Here is a 22,495-nt window from a genome sequence, read left to right as displayed (position 1 = left end):
AATATTAACAAATATTGAAAACAAAAATAGAACATTTTAGGAAATTAAGGAAAACAATTTAGGAAATTATGAAGATCACGTATTCTTTTTTATGATATATATTAAATATATAATTGATTCTAAAAAATTGACAAACAAATTTAATCTTAATAATTATTTAATGAAAACAATAAACGAATAAATATATATGCATAAAGAAGTTTATAATACGTGCTCATTTATGTATATATGTAATATGTGAAAATGTATGCCATCTAGTGAAAAGAAGAAGTATTTAAAATATATATTTTGCAAAGTGAAATAAAAAGTTAGATGTATGGGATTAATATGTGCTTATTTGAATACAAAAAAAATATTTTTCACTTCATTATTTTTAAAACGAAATATTTTGAATTAAAATAACACATGTTTTATGTTACATTAATACCCGATATCATAATTTACAAGAATTAAAACTATTTTCGATTATATTCGAAATCTTTATTAATCAACTGGATTGTTGATATGGCATTATTGACATTTTTTTAAAGTTAAATATCATCATCATATTAGTTATTTACCAAAACAATGAAATCTACGCTCAATGAGCAATGACCAATGCTCATTTTGCCAAGCTGAAGGTGGTTGTATTATGTAGAATATCATTCTTTGATAAATACTTAACCTATTTCAATTGCTCTTTTTTTTTGTAGAAAAAAACTGTACTCTCCTTTATGTATTATTGTAGAGTAACAAAGCATTTCATCTTTATAATAGATTGAAGGATTTTAAATCACGTAGATAGTATATATATATTGTGAAAATGGACAGTCTTTTCACACAAAATATTTCAGACGAACCAGAGGATATACCACAAACAGATGAACCAGTTTGGGTTCTAGGAAAAAAATATAATGCCATAAGAGGTCTAATAAACAGTTACATTAAAGAGATCTTTAATAAATTAGATATGTAAGATCTTAAATTTCAGAACTCGACGCAATTCGTAGGGATATAAGATCCAAATTATGGTTTACTTATCGAAAAAATTTTGTACCTATTGGTGGTTACAATTCTACATTTACATCTGATAAAGGTTGGGGTTGTATGTTAAGATGTGGTCAAATGGTTCTTGGTCAAGCTTTAATTATATTACATTTAGGTAAATTTCATTTTTATTTAAATTTATTAATTTTATTATATCATTTAATATTTTTATTGTTATTTTAAATACAATTTTTATTCATGAATGTACTATTATATAAATACTATTAAACTAACTATTATATAAATACCTATATATATAAAATAGGTAGAGATTGGCAATGGAGTCTGGAAACTAGAAATAGTACGTATCTGAAAATTCTAGAACGCTTTGAAGACAAAAGAAATGCTCCTTTTTCTATTCATCAAATTGCATTAATGGGAGCATCAGAAGGAAAAGAAGTTGGTCAATGGTTTGGTCCTAATACAGTAGCACAAGTATTAAAGTATATATTTATTATATTTTAAATATTTATGTATATAAGATTTGATATTTTATCAAATTATAATTTTTAGAAAATTAGTTGTGTTTGATGAATGGAGTTCAATCACTATACATGTTGCTCTTGACAATACATTAATAGTTAATGATATTTGTAAGTGATTAAACTTTTCATTTTAATGTGCTTTTTTTTTTATTTTAAAATGTAATTAAATATTTATAGTAAAACAATGTAGAGTAGAAGGAGGTACAACAGTGGAAGCCGATGGTGATGCTCCATTAAAAGCACCTAGCCAATGGAAACCTTTATTACTTTTAATACCCCTTCGCCTTGGGTTAAGCGAGATTAATCCTATCTACATAAATGGTCTTAAAGTAATAAAGAAATAAATTCTTGCATGAATGGCTAAAATTGGAGTGAAATATGGATGAAGGTTAAGGGTAATCTATTCATACCTATAATTTTTCAGACATCATTCAAAATTCCACAATCTCTAGGAGTAATTGGAGGAAAACCCACCCATGCATTATATTTTATAGGATGTGTCGGTATGAATGCATTTGAAAATAAAAATTATTAAATTAAAGAAAAATATATATTAAATGAATTATTTAATTAGAGAGAATTATTTATGAAAATATTATTTATTGATAATTTATTTTAATAAATTTATTGTAATAAATTGATAATTAAATTTGGTTAATTTCAATGTTATTTGTAGGAAATGAAGTGATTTATTTAGATCCTCATACAACACAAAAATCAGGTAGTGTTGCCAAAAAATTAGAAGAAGAAGAAATTGAAATGGATGCTACCTATCATTGTAAATTTTCTGGTCGTATTCCTATTATAGAGATAGATCCTTCTGTAGCACTTGTTAGTAAATAATTAATTCTATTTAGAAACTATCAGAAAATTAAATAATTAATAACATAATATATTTTTAAAAAATAAGAAAATAATATATATTTTAGTGTTTTTTTTGTGCAACTGAAAAAGACTTTAAATCTTTATGCAAATTTATTCAAGAAGAATTAATAACACCAGAAAAGCAACCTTTACTTGAATTATGTGCAGAGAGATTAGCACAATGGTCAGTTGAAGATGTTGCTTCAGAAGCAATAGCAGCTTCAAGTTGTAAGTATTTTTAAATTTGTACAATATTAATAAAAAAAAGTAAAATTTTATATATTTATAAGAGTATAAATAATTTGAAGTTTTATAATTCATATATATTATACTTTATATATATATAAATATTTATAGAAATAATTATATATATTTTTTTATATATATAAGTATAAATAAATTTTAGATAAATGTTATAATTAAATTTATTATAGTTGATTTTAAAAATTTTTTTTATAGTTGTAGATTTTGAACATATAGATCCACAATGTGATACATCTGATGAAGATTTTGAATTACTTGGTTGATATTTCATTATTAACAAAATCTACGATATAAATAATGTATATATAACATCAAAGAATGAAATGGTCCATTCGTACATAAAATACAACCATTCATTCAATACTTAACTAGTACTATTTCAGTACTGAAAGTTGAATAATAAAATAATTTATACCAAATAATTAAAATATTGTATATATTACTTATATTTATAAATTTTTTGGACATGAGTAATTTATTTATATTGTTAATAATAACATTGTTAATATGAAATAATTTTGATATAAGCAAAATTTTCTATAAAACAAGATATTTTCAAAATACAAATTATATTTAATTTCACAAACAACATAGAATATATTTACTTTTTATATCAGTTATAATAGAATAATTTTAATACATATTAGATATTGTAAATGATTAAATTATTATTAATAATTATGTATTTAAAAATTTAAAGATGAAAAAATGTTATATTTAAAATAAATTTATTTTAGCAGAATCTAATGTATAAAAATATTTAAACATAAAATATGCTATAATATTCATATTCATGTACATTATTCATTTTTATCTTCATATTTATACATCTTTCTTTCAACTATAATTAATCAATTAAATCATATATTAATTTTAAAAATATCTTAAAAGTATCAAAATTTTCTAAAGCAATAATTACATAATGAATTGGATTTCATACAAAAATTAAAAATACTCATGTCCTTAAAATATTTTTGCCTTCTTTAACAAATAATGCATGTGATTTTAATGGTGATATAAATACTTCGTAAAATATTAAAATCAAATTGAATTCTTAAAAATTAAATAAAACTTTTTACATTATTTATTTCAAATATATGCTAGTAATTTATAATGCTAAAGTTTAAATATAGAATATATATATATGTATACAAAAATAAATTGATTTTCATATTGATTAATATTATATATTATTTGCATTAATAGATTTTTAATTTTATAAAAATAATTACTTAATACATAATTACTAAATTTTATAGAAATAATTAATAATATAAATTTTTATTTCAAATTTAAATAAGATGCTTAGAATTATTGGCTAAAATTTGATTAAAAATATTTATTAATATTTTATAGTTAAAAGTATCATTAAAAATTTTATAAATCAACAAAAATATTACTATTTCTATATATTTATGCTTAAAACTATTTTAATATTATGTTATTATGTCTAATAATTAAATTTGCATTCAAATTATAATGAGATTTATTGCAATCTAATAAAAATATATCTACATTTTTATAAAAATTTATAAAAAAAGAATTACTATTATTATCATAAACTATTATTATTAATAGTTTATGATTTTCTAAATATTTGTTGCATTATTATTTTGTTAAAAAGTAAAAATTAATAATCATGTGATATATAAATAATATATAGTTTCATATACAAACATGGAATTTTTAATAATTTTTAATAAAAGAATATTTTGTAGTATAATCTACATATAAGATAAATTTTGGCTGTTCTTTATAAATAACAAAATTTATTTATTTAAATAGCATAAAATTTCCTGTATTTCAAATTTTATGTAATAAAATAAAATATACAGTTTAAAATTGTTGCTATATTTTTAGCAATAATAAACAAGATTTTGATAATATAAAACATGTGTGCATTATAATTAATAAATGATTTACAAATTTTGTAATACTTTTTAGTAATAAATTTATAGTAAATAAATTTAGTAATAATAATGGATTCCGATTATTTGAGACATTGAATCTTTTGACCTTTTAATTAATCTATTTATAAGAAATATATATTAATTATTTATATAGAGTAAGTAATCTTTTATTTTGTCCAATATAGTAATTTTTTCAATTAATGATAGATTATTATATAGCATTTTATTGTGTAACATATTATTATATTTTAACTTGAAAAATTAAAAAAAAAAAACAATTTTTAAAAATTAAAATATTCAACATATTCTATTTGATTCTGAAATGTATGCACAATTAACATTAGTTAAAGAAATTTTTAAAAAAATAAAATTATAATGAACAAAAACAAAAAAAAAATGCAAAGTATAAATAGTGAGACTTAGAAAAGATGACAAGACAAAGGAATGATTGGTTATTTCTAATTAGATCCATATAATCATATACATAAGTATATATTTTGATTAAATTATAAATAAAATCATAATATGATAATTATGAATGGAATGAGGGAGGATATTCCTTATATTGTTCTGCTTATTATCTTTATAATATTGCAATTATCTGTTATAATACACTGTCCTAATTAAGAGGAAAATTATAAATGATTATCTTTAATGATTGGTTTTTGTTCTTAAAGCTTTCAAATAAATGACTACCCGATTAATCAATGGCTCAAATAAGAGGAATCTTCTATATAAAAAAATATTTATATAGTAATTTATAATAAATTACATTATGCTGTAATTATCAAATTTTCAATAAATATTCTATGTTTTCACATTAACAATATTATTTAACAATCATAATTAAATTTAAATGAAATATTATAATACAATATATAATATAAATTAATATAGTTATAAAGAATGAAATTAAATTTTTATATTACACAAACAAAAGTATATTTCTATTTTTTTCCAGATTTACACTTAGTCGTTAATGTATAATTAATGACTAGAATATCTTTGGAAAAAAACAAATTCATTATATATTACATTATTGATTATTTTTGGCCTCTGATATGCTATATTTACGATCTTTTAAATTAATTACAACTACAGTAATATTGTCGGCAGAACCCCTATATATAAAAAAAAACAAATATACAATATATAAAACAATTAAATTGATATTAAATAAAATTGTAAAGTTAAGTTATACATTACCTGTAATAACTTTGTAATGTAATACTTTTTGCACCAAAATGTGGTTCATTTATGCGTTCCTTAATAAACGCAACAGCCTCTTCATTTGTAAATGTATCCCATAAGCCATCTGATGCCAAAACAATAAACATTGGATTATGATCACTAAGATCAAAAGTTAAAATATCAGGATCAGCAATAACTAATTTTTTATCTTTTAATGGATAATCTCCTAAAGCTCGAGAAGTTGCTAATATACCAGCAACTCTCCATACACCATTGAATGTCACTAAACCACCAGCTTTATTTATTCTTTTTCTTTCTCTTTCCTAAAAATTATTTTTAGAAATAAAATATATTTTAGTAATAAATATGATTTATATAAATAAAACTATGTACTTGTTGTGGTTTATGATCAAAGGATAAAGGTATAGCATTTCCTTTTCCATCACACATCACACCTCTTGAATCTCCAACATTTGCTACAATTAATTTATTGTCTTCTAAAAGAGCAATCAAGGCAGTTGTGCCTTATAAAAATTTAAAAAAATTATTTTTAAATTTAAAGAAATTTAATAAAATTATAAAAATTATAAAAATATATATATGATTACCAGCTATATCCATGTTTTTTTTAGCAGCTTCAACTAATAATCTATCCACTGCTAATACTTCATCAGTTAATAATCTACCATAGTTTATTTTATTTCCATCAAGATAATTTGCAATATCTATTTTTTGAGGTTTTTCTATTGTTCTGCATGGTCTTATCTTACAATTAAAACAAAAAAATAAATATTTTTTTGTAATTTATGTTTAAAAGATAATAATTAATCATACTTCTCTTGTTATTGGTCTTTGTAAACTATCCAATTTATCAAGTAGTTCTGGATCAGTTACATCAACATTTTTTTTGCAATCATCTGTCAATGATGTGCTTACAGTTTTACGAAACGATTTTTTACGTTCAAGATATCCTATATCACTTTTTTCTTCTTTTTTTTCCATTTCTTCATTTTTCTGTGTATTTTCTGATACGTATGATGTTTTACCAGCTATCATATTTTTCAATTCAATCACTTTTTTATTAATATTTGGAATAAGTTTATCACGAGCATAATTTGCTGCAAACTGGTGAAAGAAAAAAAAAATATATCAATATTTTGTATTTATAAATAACAAAAAGATTTAGAATATTAGCATATCAGTATACTATATGTCTTAATAATATCTTTTGCTATATTTAAAAATAGTGACAAATAATAAACTATAGTTACATTAACTATATAATTTAACTATTAATATACATTATATTTTTTACTAAAAATATTAATGTATGAAGAACATAATCTTTTTGTTAATTTATTTTTGCATGCACACTATTATAATAATATTTAAATTTTTCTATTTAAATAATTATATAAACAATAACAAAAATATAATAATATTTGAAATTAATCTATAAATGATATAAATTCTAAGTAATTGATATATATATGTTTACTTAATAATATAAGTATATTGTTGAAATCTATATTTTAATATTTTATATCTTTTAATTTAATTTTCACTATTATTATATTTGACTTTATATTATAACTTTACCATTGTAAGATATTTTTACCTTATTTTTGTGCCTTTAATCTGCAATTTTGAAAAACTATCATCATATCATATCAATAATGTTATAAAAAAATTAGAAGAATTTAAAATATTATATAAAATTTCAATAAAAATATTATTTTTATAAATAAACTTTTAAAAATATCCTATTAATATATAATTGATTAAATTTTTATAATATCTAAATAAATTTGTTTCTTGAATATTTTTTAACTTACTTCTCCACCATGTCCATCAAATATTGCAAATAAAGATACACCTGTATTGTTCATATCTTCATTTACAACAAAACGATCTTCCATACGAGCTCTATGACCTTGAACTGCATATGCAGCAATATGTCCTTGTTTTAATTCCCAACTAAGTTTCACCCCATTATTTACAGAATCATTAACTAAAAATTGTAGTTTTGATACCTAAAAGAGATAAAATATTAAATAATAAATAATTAATTTTTTAAATAAATTAAATAAAATTCAATTATATAACAAATATTATTTATTTAATTATAAATTATTATTATATTATTATATAATTTATTTTTTTATACTTATTTTTTACATACTTTTGATGTTGTACGACCAAGAGTATATTGAATTCTACCCAACAATGATCGGCTCCATACATCAACAGCTTGTATATAAAATAAAATTATTGCCAAAACTGCACCACAAATTAATACTTCTGGCTTAAATGCATATACTCTCATGATCTTCCAAAAATAACCCAAAGGAGTATTTATTCCAGCATTTAATCCTGTGGGAATACCCACTGCAAACTTTGATACTAGCTTCATATATGATACATATGTCTGTTACACAATCCCATAAATGTAAAATTAACGATGTGTTTGATATTTATAAAGAAAATTTTATAAATAAATTTTAAATGTTCAAACATATTCAAATAAATAAATATTATTATCTATTATTGATTAATAAAAAGATGACAGATGAATTATTTTATATGTTATAAAAATTTGAGAGCAATCAATCGGAACTATTTTTGAATACAAATCACGCGAAATTGTAGATCGAATATATGATAACTATTCTTACAAAAATATTTTTCTAAAAAAAAAACAAGCATTATATTTGATTATTTTTATATTACCTGATATAAAATCTTGTCTTCTAGTTCGTCATCCATAATCTAATACAAAAAATATCTTGAATTAAGCCAGTTTTCTTATAAGTTTGTATGTCAATTATATTAATTATTTGTGAACAAATAAATATTATAGAGCACCAAATATGCATGAAAATTATAAAAAATTAAAAAATCATCGAAAATTCATACAATTATTCGTTTGAAAAAAACCTTTAAAATCTTCAAGAAAAAATCTGTATACTATTTAGTATCTACAGCAGACGATGCCAAATTACAAACGTTGCTGTAGATAGATATTTGACCTCACGCCGCAATTTTAAGTATTATTAAGCGGTATTACAGTATTCTATATTATTTATAATTAATTAGAATTATTTTATTTATTTAAATAAAAAAAATTTAAATATTTTCAATTATGTATAATATTTTTTTAACTAAATTTAAAACATTTGTTTCTTTCAGATATAACATAAATATAGATTAAATTAATAAAAAAGAAATAAAATAATTATAATTTTTTAAAATATGTTTCTATAGAAAGATATAATGTATTATGCTTTTAATAATGTATTTTATAATCATAATGCGATATAGATATTTTTAAGTGCAATTTTTATATTTATTTATTTTTATATTATTACAATTTTTGAAAATATTTTTGCAACAGAACATATATAAAAAGAAAGAAAGCGTTTAATATTATTAAAATGAATATAAATATGATTTTGATTATTCTACTATAATCAAAACTTTATTTGGTTATAAAATTAAAAATTGTAATCTATTATGATTTTTTATAGTTATTAAAAGACTAAGAATTTCAATATTATAGGATTATAATAATAATAAAAAAAAATTATTATAATTATTAGCCAAAAATTTACAATATTTTATGATACTTTACATTTATAATATTAATTAAATTAAAGCTTAAAAACAAAAAAATTAGAATATTTATCTTTATTTGAAGAATAAGTAATTATTGCATAATATATATTTACAATATATAAATATATATATATATCTTATGTATACGTATGTATATATAGTATATATAATTTCTAAGGATAATGTTATATACTTGCAACGTGATTAAATATTTTGTATATAATATATATACCGGATATACACATATATATATTTGCAGCGATGTATTACGCTATAAACTGCATAGAGAGAACTGTCATGCGTTGCTACGACGTGAGTTTAGAAGCCGCGTAAATATGGCCGCGGTTATAGTGAGTGGTTAATATTGTCCAATGTAATGAGTATGCGTGATGCTCATGATTGCTTTAGTTGGCGAACGGTGATGAGATCAATGTGTCATCAACTAAGATGAGCGAAAGGAAGTTTACCCGCGGCCTGGGTAAACCGGGTATGGCCGCTCAATTACGAGAGACTGTCTCTCAGGTAGTACGTGAAAGTACGGTACAAGTAGGTTTCTCTATCTTCTATATTTACCGCTTAATTTTATATAGATTTTTTTATTATCTTTCGAAAAAAAACATGTAATAATTAATACTAATGAAAATACATTTTTCTTTCAATTATTTATTAGAATCTTTATAATATCGTTAATTCATTATTTATAATAATTACTGTCAACTAACCCGGGAATAACTATAAATATTTCAAGCTAAAAAAGAGATAAGCATGATATTGAATATCAATTTTTTATTTGTATTTTTTAAATGTCATCCATTATTTTAATTTCTTATGTAGTAAGATTGAGATTCTTTTAAAGATAATGTTATTCATATTAAAACATGTCTATTTATGGTAATAGTTTGATTCATTGTTTATTAATTATTTTTTTTAGTTAAAAAACAATTTCTTATTTTTAAACAAAATTACATTTTTATTTACAAATTATTTACAAATTAATATCTAATTCTTAAATATTATGTTAAAAATTTTAATATACATATATATAAATTATGTATTTATGTTTTATTTATAATATTAATTATATATTTATGTTTTATGTATATAATATAATTATTATATAGCTTTTAATTAAAAATGTGTAATTTTATAGTTTTTAATTATTATTATAATATTCTTTTTACTTTTTTATTATTTATTTTATAAAAATATTTTAATTTCAGAATAAACCACATTTAGTAGAACCTATAGATTTTGAAAGTTTTGTATTAAAGAATAAAACTTTATTACAAAATGATCCTCAGAGAGAGCTTCTACTATATCCTCAAGATGATGTTTCAGTGAGTATTTCTTATCTATTTAAAAAAATTTACATCCGTTGCATGAATAGATAAATCATCATATAGATTCATATACAGGATGTTAATAATATTATGCTATTTTTAAATCTATTTTTTTAAATATATAATACAGAATTTTTTTTTAATTTTTTTATTTATAAAATGTTATATTTAATTTTTAATGTCTTACAACACAGATATATTTAAAATATATATAATAAATAATATATACTTAATATCTAATTATTATATATATATAATTATATATATAAAATTATTATATAAATAATTTATAAAAATAATAATATATATAATTTTAGTAAAAAAAAAGGAAAAATATGGAAAATTATAAAAAATATTATAAAAAAATGTTAATTTGATTTTAATTATCTTTATTGTTTCATTTGTTTCATATCTTTTTTTAATATAGCAAGTGGTATTACCTAGAAGATACCGTACTCTTGTACCAACTATATCACAAACTTCAGATAATGAAGACGGAGGAGAAAATCTTCTTACAAAAGAATGTTTACGAAGTTACACATCTAATTGGAATCTCATACATTATAAATATTCAGCATATAGTGGAACTTATCTTGAATTACCTAAGTATGTCCTTATGTTTCTAGTGATATATATATATAATATTAATAAAATATATATAATTTTGATAAATATTTTTAAATGTTTTAATCAATTATAATAATAATTTAATTAATTAATAATAAATTAATAAATAATATTTCATATTTCATATAATGAAATAATATTTTGTACTTTAATATTAATTATTCCAATATTTTTTTTTTGATAATATATTATATATATGTTTCGTATTAAATATATAATAAAGTATATAATAAAAATATATAATATTAATTTTTTCATATTTTCTTATTTTTTTAGAATAGCAAAAATAGAAGATCTGAAAGATGAAGTATATGAAATAGATACAGAAGTAGATCAGGTTGATGAGGTAAAATATTTTTATTTTTTCTTTCTTTTTTTGTGTAAAAACAATTTGAGATAAAACTAATTTGAAAAAAATTTAATTTTAAATATTTCTTTGTTTTTATAACATTAAATAAAACTAATTTTTATATTATTTAATCCATTTATATTTTGTTTTTTATTGTAAAATGATAAATTTATTTAATAAAAAGTATTAAATAATTTATTTAATTTTATTAGGAATTAACAAAGAATAATGGAATAACAAAAGAAGGTTATTTAATGAAAGGACCAGAAATTGGTAGTAGTGATCGTATGTTTGCAAATATTGGTTCAAAATCATTCAAAAGAAGATTTTGTCATCTTAGGCAAGAAGTTGATGGCACATACATTCTTGAACTTTTTAAAGATGAAAAAAAAGGTGAAGCCAAATTGACAATAGTAATGGATTTTTGTACTGAAGTTGTTAGGAATTCAAAACGTGGAAGATATTGTTTTGAATTAAGAATGAGCGGAACTCATAAATCATATACTTTAGCAGCAGATAATGAAACAGATATGCAGGATTGGTTACTAAAATTGAGCTCAGTATTACAACATTATAAACAACAAGAAGAAAAGCGTGCTGCTTCATTAGAAAGAGCATGTAATACACCTCCTCCTTCTCCACAACCTATGCAGGTATTAGAAATATAAATAAACATTATTTGAATTTTTAATATTTTAAATGAACTATTTTATATATAATTCTATTTGATTTTATTATTTGTAGGTTTATGGAACACTCAAAGGCTTGGAACAAAGTATGAATCCACAATTGATAAAATATTCTAGGGAAACAGATACCAGTATAGCATTAGCGAGACGAGAAAATCGTAAACAATTATTTAGTATTTATCCTCATATACCACATATTAAACAACAGTTGGGAAATTGTAATGAACAAAATATTGATCCATACAAAGAACAATTTGGACAAAGAATTTTTGTAAAATGTGAAAGTCTTAAATTTAGATTACAAGCACCAATAGATGAAAAGGAATCATTATGTCAAGTGGAACCTTATCAAACTACATTAAGCCTTTATGATGCAAGAAATGGTAGAAAATTAACTGAAAATTTTCATTTTGATATTAATCATGAAGTTATTCAAGAAATGATAAAAGAATTGAGTCCTGTAGGTATTATGACAGAATCTACAGAAAATGTTAAACTACCAAATGATTTGAAAAATATACCATTAGATTGGATTAAGTATCCAAAACAGGTTTGTTTTTTTTTTATTATTGAATTTTTAATATAACATTATTAATATTATTCTATATTATCAATAATAATCTACATTTTCCTAGGCCATATTTAGTATTAGTAATCCTCATCCTGATATATTTTTGGTTGTAAGAATAGATAAAATATTACAAGGAAATATATGTCAAACTTCTGAACCATATTTAAGGGCTACAAAAGATCCACGATTAGGTTTAAAGGTACATAAACAAGTTAGAGCATGTTGCCAAAGGTAATCTTATATATTATTATATTTAATTGTATATTTGTATATGTATAACATGTTTTGTTTAATAATTATAATTAAAAACAGATTGGGAAATTATAGAATGCCATTTGCTTGGGCTGCTAGACCATTATTTAGATTATATAGTAATGAATTAGATACATCATCAGATTTTCCTGCAATATACAGGCAAGAAGGGAATAAAATAAAAGATGAAGAACTACTCAAACTTCTTTCAGAGTATAGAAAGTATGTATTATAAACATATAATAAGTTATAATATATTAAGTTATAATATATATTATAAACAATAATAAATTATTCAAATACATTTTGATATTCTTTATTATAGGCCTGAGAAACTTAATAAACTGACTGTGATACCTGGTTGGTTGAAAATAAAAATTGAGTCAATTACAGATTTATCTGATAGTATGTATTTGAAGGATTATTAATATTTTTCTAATAGATATAATATTTTTAATATATAATACATTTTTATTCTTTTTTTATAGATACATTATCTACATCTTTAGCACCTTTAAAACCATTTCCATTACCACCAATATCTGAACCTACTTTTGAAATTGCAGAATTTGAAAGTATTTCAGAGAAAGATGTTCATCCATATACAACTTATATTAATCATCTTTATGTATATCCACAAACTCTTTGCTTTGATACTCAAAAAATATTCACAAGAGCTAGAAACATTGCTTGCATTATTGAATTACGAGATGATGATAGTGAAAATACTACACCTTTAAGAGTATATAAAATATTGCTTTATAAATAATTGTGTTATTAATAAATAGGTACTAATTTCATCTTTTTAATAGTGTATATATGGAAGACCCGGTACTCCACTTTTGTGCTTACGAGCGTCTTGTGCAGTTTTACATCATAATGCAATTCCTTCTTGGTACGAAGAAATTAAGATACGGTTACCACCGAAACTTCATGCTAAGCATCATTTACTTTTCTCTTTTTATCATATAAGTTGTGATATGAATAAAAAAAAAGAAAATGGTGTTGAAAATTGTGTTGGTTATGCTTGGTCTCCCTTGTTACATAAAGGAAGGTATGCTAATTGTGATTTATATATTATTAATAAAACATGAATCTAATTTTTATAATATATAAATGTAATATTTAAAAAAAAACTATTTTGATTATATCATATATATTTCATATATTCCATATGTAATATATATATATATAAAATAATCATATATACATTTTATATAGATTAAATGTAGATATGGATATGAATATACAAACACTACCTGTAGCGACACATTTACCACCAGGTTATCTTTCAATACAACCTCTTGGGTTAGGCAAAGGGGTAAATATTTTTGTTTTATCAATATGAAAAAATAACAGAATGTAATAATTATTTGCAATTATTATTTCTAAAATTTAAAAAATATAATTTTTATTCTAGAATGCGGGACCGGAAATTATATGGGTTGATTCCCAACGGCCAGTATTTACAGTAGCATTTCAGTTGATTTCAACAGTATTTACCCGTGATGTACATTTGCATAATTTATTTGCTCACATGGAACGTATCTTAGATACAAAATTAGGAGCAGTACCAGCAGATTCAGAAACCTGCAAAATATTAAAAGCTGCTCATGCTGTACAGTTAGTTACTGTTATTACATTTCTTCCTACTATTTTAAATCAATTATTTACTTTATTAATTTCTACAACAAATGAAGAAGTTGGTTTATATATTATAAGAGTTTTAATACATTTTATAAATATGGTACATGAAGCTGGTAGAAAAGAAACACTTCAAGCTTATATCAAGGTAAATATTGTTATATAATATAATAAAATTTATTTTATTAAAAAATTATTTTAATTATTTTATATTAATTATTTTACATTAATATATTTTACAGTTTGTTTTTGTACCACCTTCTCAAGGAAACTGCATTTTAACAGTTCATGAACAATTAGGAAAACATCTTTCTACATTATTGCAACTAAACAATACTGATTTTTTAGTAGTAAATAAATTTATGCATCACTCTAGTTTCTTTTTTGAAATAATGATTAAAAGTATGGCACAGCATTTGTTATCAACAGGAAGAATAAAAGTAATAATAAAATTTTGCAATATATATAAAATATAATTTGGAATGAAATTTAATTCAATTAATAATTCAATTATTTTATAGATGCATAGAAATGAAAGATTTTCTAAAGAATATCATGAAAAAATTCGAAGTTTAATGGAAGTTATTATGCCTTATCTTATGAATAAATATAAAGAAATGCCAGTTGAAACTCATGAATTGAATAAAAGTCTTGCACAATTTTTAAAGGTAAGTAAATGCAATAAAAAAAAAGTAAAATCAATTTATTAATTTAAATATTATATCATCTTATTTTTTTAAATTATTGACAATAATATTTTATTATTTTAATATAATATATATTTATTATAATATATATTTATAAATAATATATATATATATATTATTTGTTTACAATAGAGATGTCTTACATTTATGGATCGTGGATTTGTTTTCTATTTAATAAATTTATATATGGATAATTTCTCTCCTGGTGATCAACGTACATTACATGATTTTAAATTTACATTTTTACAAATAATCTGTTCACATGAACATTATATATCATTCAATTTACCAATGATGCAATCACGAATTACTTCCAGAGGTAAAATTAATTAATATTGTATTATATTTGATATTTAAAATTATATAATATAATCATTTTATGCTTTATTTAGAAGATACAGAGAATGATCCAGAATATGATGGTATGTTAAGTCATACACTCCCTGTTTATTGTTATTGTAGCTAGTGAATGGGAGTTGCACAGAATTATCTCGTTATTAATCACTATGAATCAGTAGATGTTTAGAAAATAATTTCATTCTTATTTATTGCTATGCAAGACTGTTTCATTATATTATATTATATTATTATATTATATATTATATATTATATTATATTATATATTATATTATATATATTATATATTATATTATATATTATATATTATATATTATATATTATATTATATATTATATTATATTATATATTATTAAAATGCACTGAAAATTGTAAAGTGGAATTTATAAAATATTGTATAATTTTGCAACATATAATACAATAAGATAGATTTACATAAATTTATTTTATATTGATTATTAGATAATTATCATATTTTTTTATGTAAAATTTTATATTTTTATCTTAATATTTATTACTTAAAAACATTTTAATGCAAAAGAAATGCATGAATTTGCAAATAAGATTGCAATTATAATTAACGAAATATTAATATTATTAAATGATGAACAATTTTATAAAATATATTTTTTTTTTCATTTAAATAATAAGTGTCTATGAAATAATTAATAATTTATAATAAACTAAAAAAAAAATTTTCATTTAAGTTATTTTAATTTTATTTATTATCTTCAATATAATTAGGTGGCCCTTGTATGCATATTTTTTTATTGTCATATTATTTAAGATTACAATATATCAAATAAATTAATTTTAAATATTTTTTACAGATTTAATAAGTGAATATTGTTTATCTGAAGATTTCTGCAAACATCATTTCTTAGTTGGACTTTTAATGCAAGAAGTTAGAACATCTTTAAATGAAATTGTGCAAATTCGTAAAGTAGCAATAGCTACATTAAGAGATTTAATGGCAAAGCATGAACTTGATGAGAGATATCAAAATAAGGTAAACTATTTTTATTTATTTTTTTATGTTTTTATAAGTTATATTTTAATATGATTAGCATTTTTTAAATATTAATATTATTTAAATACAATTCGAAAATAATATGATTTTATTATCATAGGGTCAATTAAGTAGAATAGCATCCATTTATATACCATGGTTAGGTATTGTACTAGAAAATCTACATCGATTACAATCTATACATGACAACAGTAAAACAGAAATTAAACAAAATGGTGCCAATAGAATATCAACTAGTAGTTCATTTTTGGCAAATAAAGATACTGCAAGTAATGTTACAACCACTGGAACTCCAAAATCAATTCATAGGTATACTTAAAGTGAATTTGATAGTGTTATTTTGTTTGAAAAATATGCAAGTGAAAAAAATTAAATTTATATAAAAAAATATATATAGGCTTACGTTACATTTGGAGACTCAATCTCCGATAAGAGCATCTATGCATCTACGAGATTCTACATACTTCGCAGCCATAGCAGGTCAAGGTTTAGTTAATGGATATTCTTGCACTAGTATAGAATCAGATACATCAACAATATCTGGTGCTTCTCAATCTAATATATCTCAAGAAACTACTATTATTCGTGAACCAATTGAAAATGGTACTAGCGAAAAAAAAAGACATTCTCGTTCTTTAAGTGTTACTCAATCATCACCTAGATGCGATAAATTGCAGTCATCAGAAGTTAAAGATATTTTACTTTGTTTTTTATTTGTGATAAAATATTTGGGTGATCATCAAGTTATTGCTTGGTGGCAACAATGCAGTGATTGTGAAATTTTAAGTTTTTTTACAATAATAGAGTAAGTTAATATTAAATTAAATATAAAAACTATTTTTGATATATTTTATATATATATATCAAATTATTTATATTATATATTATATCATATATAATTATTTAAATTATTTATTATTTAAATTATTTATTTTATATATATATATAATTTTTGATTTTAGAATGAGTCTTCATCATTTTAAATATATTGGTAAAAGACAAATAGCTACAAATATGGTAAATAATTCTGGGAAACCTCGAACAGTGAAAGCAATGACATTACCAGCTAGAATGGCACCTCCTGATTTTTCTAATGAAGGACCTACTACTAGTACTTTGCAACCACATAATACTACTGTAAGAGAAAATCTTGTTGAAAATGATAGTGGAAAGATGCATCAAGTTTTATTAGAAGCAAATATGGCAACAGAAGTTGGTCTCATTGCATTGGATTGTTTAGGATTATTTTGTATTCATTTTAAGGTATAAAATAATTGTAAAAAATTAAATTTTAGATTTGATATGTTATGATTGTATATCACATTTTTTATATTTTAAATATATTTTATATTTTTATATTTTTTATTACATATTATTTAATATTTTTTTATACTTCTTTTATAGGATGTACTTTTAGCAACAGATGGTGACAATCCCATTATGCAAAAAGTATTTAACATATATTTATCATTTTTGCAAGTTGGACAATCTGAAACTTTATTACGTCATGTTTTTGCTAGTTTCAGAGCTTTTTTGAATAATTATTCTATAATTCTGTTTCAAGGTATAAAGTTTAATAATTAGATGGAATTTTTTTGAGATAAAAAAAAATTAATATTTAATAATTTTAATTGAGTGATTATTATTTTATTATTCTTATAGGCAATGCAATTTTATGCGGTCGTTTATGTTATGAATTATTGCGTTGTTGTAATAGTAAGTTAAGTTCTATCAGGCAGGAATCCTGTGCTTTACTTTATCTTCTTATGAGAAGCAATTTTGAATTCACTAGTAGAAAAGGATTAACTAGAGTTCATTTGCAAGTAAGAAAAAATCAAAAAGATGATTTTTTTTTTTATATTGGATTAATTATAATTATATTTTAAATATTAATACATTATATTTATAAAAAGGTAATAATATCTGTTTCTCAAATGCTTGGAAATGTTATTGGATTAAATAATTCAAGATTTCAAGAATCATTATCATTAATAAATAGTTATGCTTCATCTGATAAAGTGATGAAAGGCACTGGTTTTCCAGTTGAAGTTAAAGATCTTAATAAAAGAATTAGAACGGTTTTAATGGCCACAGCTCAAATGAGAGAACATAACAATGATCCTGAAATGTTAGTAGACTTACAACATAGTTTGGCTAATTCTTATGCTAGTACACCTGAATTGAGACATACATGGTTAGAAACCATGGCTAGAAATCATGCAAGAGATGGAAATTTTTCAGAGGTATATTTTACAATTTTATTAAATATAATTTTTAAATGAAAAAATATTTATGATATTATATTCTCATTATTTTCTTAGGCTGCTTTTTGTCAATTACATATTGCTGCATTAATAGCTGAATATTTGAAATTAAGAAAAGTTCATACATGGGGAGCCGAAGCTTTTGATAAGATTTCCAAAAATATTTCTAGAGATGAATGCAGTCTTAAACTTGATGCTGGTGAGATTTGTATGTTTTATATGTATTTGTATTATATTTTATGTTTTTATTATTTTTAATTCCCTTTTTTATTTTTTAATGTATATATTTATTAATTAGAAATTTAGATTAATTTTTAGATTTCTCTTAATTAATATAAATGTTATAAAATTACTTGGAAATAAAAATTATATCTCTTGAAAATAAAATTTCATAAACATATATGATGGAATTATTTTAGGTGTACAAGATATTCATTACAACGAATGTATACTTCTTGAACAATTGGAAATTTGTGCTGAGATGTTGGAAAAAGCAGAACGTTTTGAACTTCTTGGACATTTATACAGATTAATAGTTCCTATGTATGAAGAGAAACGAAATTACGAAGCATTAGCAAATTGTTATTCTCATTTGGCACAAGCATGTAATAAAATTGTTGAAGTTACAAAATCCGGAAAAAGACTTCTTGGAAGATTTTATAGAGTTGCATTTTTTGGTTCAGTAAGTATTAATAACTGATAATATTCTTTTTAATATATTTATATATAATTTATAATAATTATATTTTTCAGGCATATTTTGAGGATGAAAATGGACAAGAATATATTTATAAAGAACCTAAAGTTACATCTTTATCAGAAATTTCAGAACGTCTTCATCATTTATATTCTGAAAAATTTGGCTCAGAAAATGTTAAAATGATAATGGATTCTATACCTATTGATATAAGTGAATTAGATTCAAAAATAGCGTATATTCAAGTGACGCATGTCACACCTTATTTTGAAAAATATGAATTAGAAATACGGCAAACAGAATTTGAACAAAATCATAATGTATTATGTTTTATGTTTGAAACTCCATTTACTAAAGAAGGAAAACCAAGAGGTAGTCCAGAAGAGCAATGGAAACGTAGAACAATTCTTACAAGTAAGTTTATCTCAATTTTATTTATGGTTTTATTTATAAATATATACTTTAATTTATATTGTATGATTTTAGCACAATATTCTTTCCCATATATTAAAAAACGTATTTTAGTAGTTGAAAAACGAATAATGGAACTGAGTCCAATTGAAGTTGCTTTAGATGAAATGCGACAACGTGTCCAAGAATTAGAAGATGTAGCTCTTATAGGTCCAACAGATGTAAAAAAATTACAATTAAGATTACAAGGAAGTATATGCGTTACTGTGAATGCTGGACCACTTGCATATGCTTCTGCATTTTTAGATCCTGCTCTATCTCCACAATATCCAGATGATAAAGTTGAAGAATTAAAAGATATCTTCAGGTATATTTTTTAAAAAATCTTATGAAATATACATATATATGAAATTATTTCTTTAAATATCCCATATTGATTTTTGATTATTAAATTATAAATTCGTATTATTTTCGCAATTTTTCCAGAGAATTTGTTAAAATATGTTATACAGCTCTTCAAATAAATAGCAAACTAATTACATCTGATCAACATGAATATCAAGAAGTATTACGTGAAAATTATCAAAAACTTTGTCAAAATTTATCTTCATTACTTGGAGAACCTATTTGGCCTGATGAACAAATTGGAAATTTTAAACGTAATAGCGCTGCTTTATTTAGTGCTATCAGTGGTGCTAATAATCATACAACTTAAAATAAAAAACTATTAAAATGAAATCATCTGTAATTAAATTAGCTTTATTTTTTATGCATTTTTTTATATAAGTGAATGGTACAAATTGGGTCACATTAACCCATGATTAATTTGCATACAAAAGCAATTTCATTATAAATAATGAATAAATGAATGTCATTACAATCGTAAGTAAGATTATTATTATATATTTACTCAAATTTCTTATAATTAAATTTATTTTTTTTTATACACTGCTAATATATCATGATATACTATTAATTTTATTTTTTTTTTAAATTATAAATAAGAAATAACTAAGATTTTTCTATTTTTTTTAATAGAATAAAAGAATATAAAAATATTACTCTAAAATATTATTAAAAATATTTAATTTAAAAAACATTTTAAAATGACATACATTGCTCTCTTTAATTAATGTAAAAATATTATTCATGGCCTATTTCTTAGAATTAATTCACTGCCATTTTCGTATATTTAATACATATTCTGTCTTTTTTAAATAATTGTGTCAATTGAAATTTTATATATAGACAGAAATAATAAGATGCAAAAAAATACTATTTAGATATTTTATTTCTATGAAAGATATATATATTAAAATTTTCCTAGTTGCAAGATTTATAATAATCTATATTGATATACAATTAAGAATATTATATATATATATATACATATATACTTATTATTATACATTTAAATCTAGTTAAATGTAGTATATTTTGGTGTCAAGCACCTAAAGGGGCATTTATACATGTACAGAGTATTATTAAATATATGGAATCTTTAGAGAATAGATTCTAAATACTAAAAAAATATGAAAGTTGATATAAAAATTTAATATGATATAATATAATATGATTCGATATGATTCAATTAATCAATTTTAAATCGTATATAAATCATTTGAAAAATAAACTCCAATCAATATTTTTAAAAATCAAGTTTTATATTTATCCTGGTAATCGATTATTTGTCTAGAATCGATTTTTCAAAGATATTCTATGAGTATTTAATAGCATTCTGTATATGTACATATTTCGTAAGAATTCGATGATTTGTATATTAAAATATGTTAAATGTGTAGAGCTTAATTTGTATATATTTGTATAATTTATTCTATATATATATATATATATATATATATATATATTTGTATAATTTATTCTATATATATATATATATATATGTATTATGTAAAGAAGATGGAGCTAGCAATTCTATATTTATTCAATTATTATTAATTGAAGGAGGAGGTTATAATATAATGTATTACACATGCGCATATGCATATATCACAAATGTGAACAAATTTTAATATTTAAACTTTTATATAATTTTTTTTTATAAATTTATAAATTATGTCTTATAAAAAATTAAATTAAAAATAAAAAACAAGGTTTTATATAATAAGATTATTTAAATGCATGTGAAATATTTATATTTATTCCTCATTTTAATTAATAAAATTTTATGGACTATGTACT

At 21.3% G+C, this 22,495-nt stretch overlaps 3 protein-coding genes across 14 annotated transcripts; 2 read left to right on the top strand and 1 right to left on the bottom strand.

The window, feature by feature from the left end:
- Positions 1-324: 324 nt before the first annotated feature.
- On the top strand, positions 325-3,101 carry LOC122715800 (cysteine protease ATG4B). 4 transcript variants are annotated; one of them, XM_043938264.1, is made up of 10 exons: positions 325-620; positions 693-905; positions 971-1,141; positions 1,292-1,469; positions 1,540-1,619; positions 1,689-1,840; positions 1,936-2,014; positions 2,188-2,342; positions 2,441-2,603; positions 2,835-3,099. In XM_043938264.1, the coding sequence occupies exons 2-10, from the start codon at positions 803-805 to the stop codon at positions 2,900-2,902; spliced, it is 1,149 nt and encodes a 382-aa protein (XP_043794199.1). In that variant the 5' UTR covers positions 325-620; positions 693-802; the 3' UTR covers positions 2,903-3,099. The 4 variants fall into 4 exon arrangements, with proteins under 4 accessions (XP_043794199.1, XP_043794200.1, XP_043794201.1 ...); XM_043938265.1 differs by having other exon boundaries at positions 325-623; XM_043938266.1 differs by lacking the exon at positions 1,540-1,619 and having other exon boundaries at positions 1,702-1,840; positions 2,835-3,101.
- A 2,378-nt stretch (positions 3,102-5,479) lies between these two features.
- LOC122715801 (protein phosphatase 1L) lies at positions 5,480-9,606 on the bottom strand. 6 transcript variants are annotated; one of them, XM_043938270.1, is made up of 9 exons: positions 9,588-9,606; positions 8,471-8,509; positions 7,923-8,168; positions 7,576-7,773; positions 6,575-6,865; positions 6,349-6,505; positions 6,134-6,264; positions 5,756-6,063; positions 5,480-5,670 (listed from the first exon to the last, which is right to left on the bottom strand). In XM_043938270.1, the coding sequence occupies exons 2-9, from the start codon at positions 8,504-8,506 to the stop codon at positions 5,586-5,588; spliced, it is 1,452 nt and encodes a 483-aa protein (XP_043794205.1). In that variant the 5' UTR covers positions 8,507-8,509; positions 9,588-9,606; the 3' UTR covers positions 5,480-5,585. The 6 variants fall into 6 exon arrangements, with proteins under 6 accessions (XP_043794205.1, XP_043794204.1, XP_043794203.1 ...); XM_043938269.1 differs by lacking the exon at positions 9,588-9,606 and adding an exon at positions 8,678-8,695; XM_043938268.1 differs by lacking the exon at positions 9,588-9,606 and adding an exon at positions 8,657-8,691.
- An 84-nt stretch (positions 9,607-9,690) lies between these two features.
- LOC122715957 (dedicator of cytokinesis protein 9) lies at positions 9,691-21,207 on the top strand. 4 transcript variants are annotated; one of them, XM_043938569.1, is made up of 29 exons: positions 9,691-9,901; positions 10,576-10,692; positions 11,123-11,301; positions 11,599-11,668; positions 11,884-12,324; positions 12,416-12,910; positions 12,996-13,162; positions 13,244-13,405; positions 13,509-13,588; positions 13,672-13,925; positions 13,996-14,237; positions 14,405-14,504; positions 14,604-14,975; positions 15,070-15,267; positions 15,349-15,495; positions 15,667-15,853; positions 15,927-15,956; positions 16,722-16,900; positions 17,022-17,230; positions 17,319-17,726; positions 17,884-18,184; positions 18,326-18,485; positions 18,584-18,744; positions 18,835-19,164; positions 19,243-19,384; positions 19,605-19,867; positions 19,939-20,296; positions 20,369-20,660; positions 20,780-21,207. In XM_043938569.1, exons 1-29 carry the CDS (start codon positions 9,803-9,805, stop codon positions 21,006-21,008), a joined length of 6,372 nt encoding a protein of 2,123 aa, XP_043794504.1. In that variant the 5' UTR covers positions 9,691-9,802; the 3' UTR covers positions 21,009-21,207. The 4 variants fall into 4 exon arrangements, with proteins under 4 accessions (XP_043794504.1, XP_043794503.1, XP_043794506.1 ...); XM_043938568.1 differs by having other exon boundaries at positions 19,243-19,393; XM_043938571.1 differs by lacking the exon at positions 15,927-15,956.
- The last annotated feature ends 1,288 nt before the right edge of the window (positions 21,208-22,495 follow it).

This window comes from Apis laboriosa, unplaced genomic scaffold (genome assembly GCF_014066325.1).
Source record: "Apis laboriosa isolate Shangri-la unplaced genomic scaffold, ASM1406632v1 scaffold40_cov151, whole genome shotgun sequence".
In the NCBI taxonomy this organism is placed as follows: domain Eukaryota; kingdom Metazoa; phylum Arthropoda; class Insecta; order Hymenoptera; family Apidae; genus Apis; species Apis laboriosa.
This window is presented reverse-complemented; position numbering and strand designations above follow the sequence as displayed.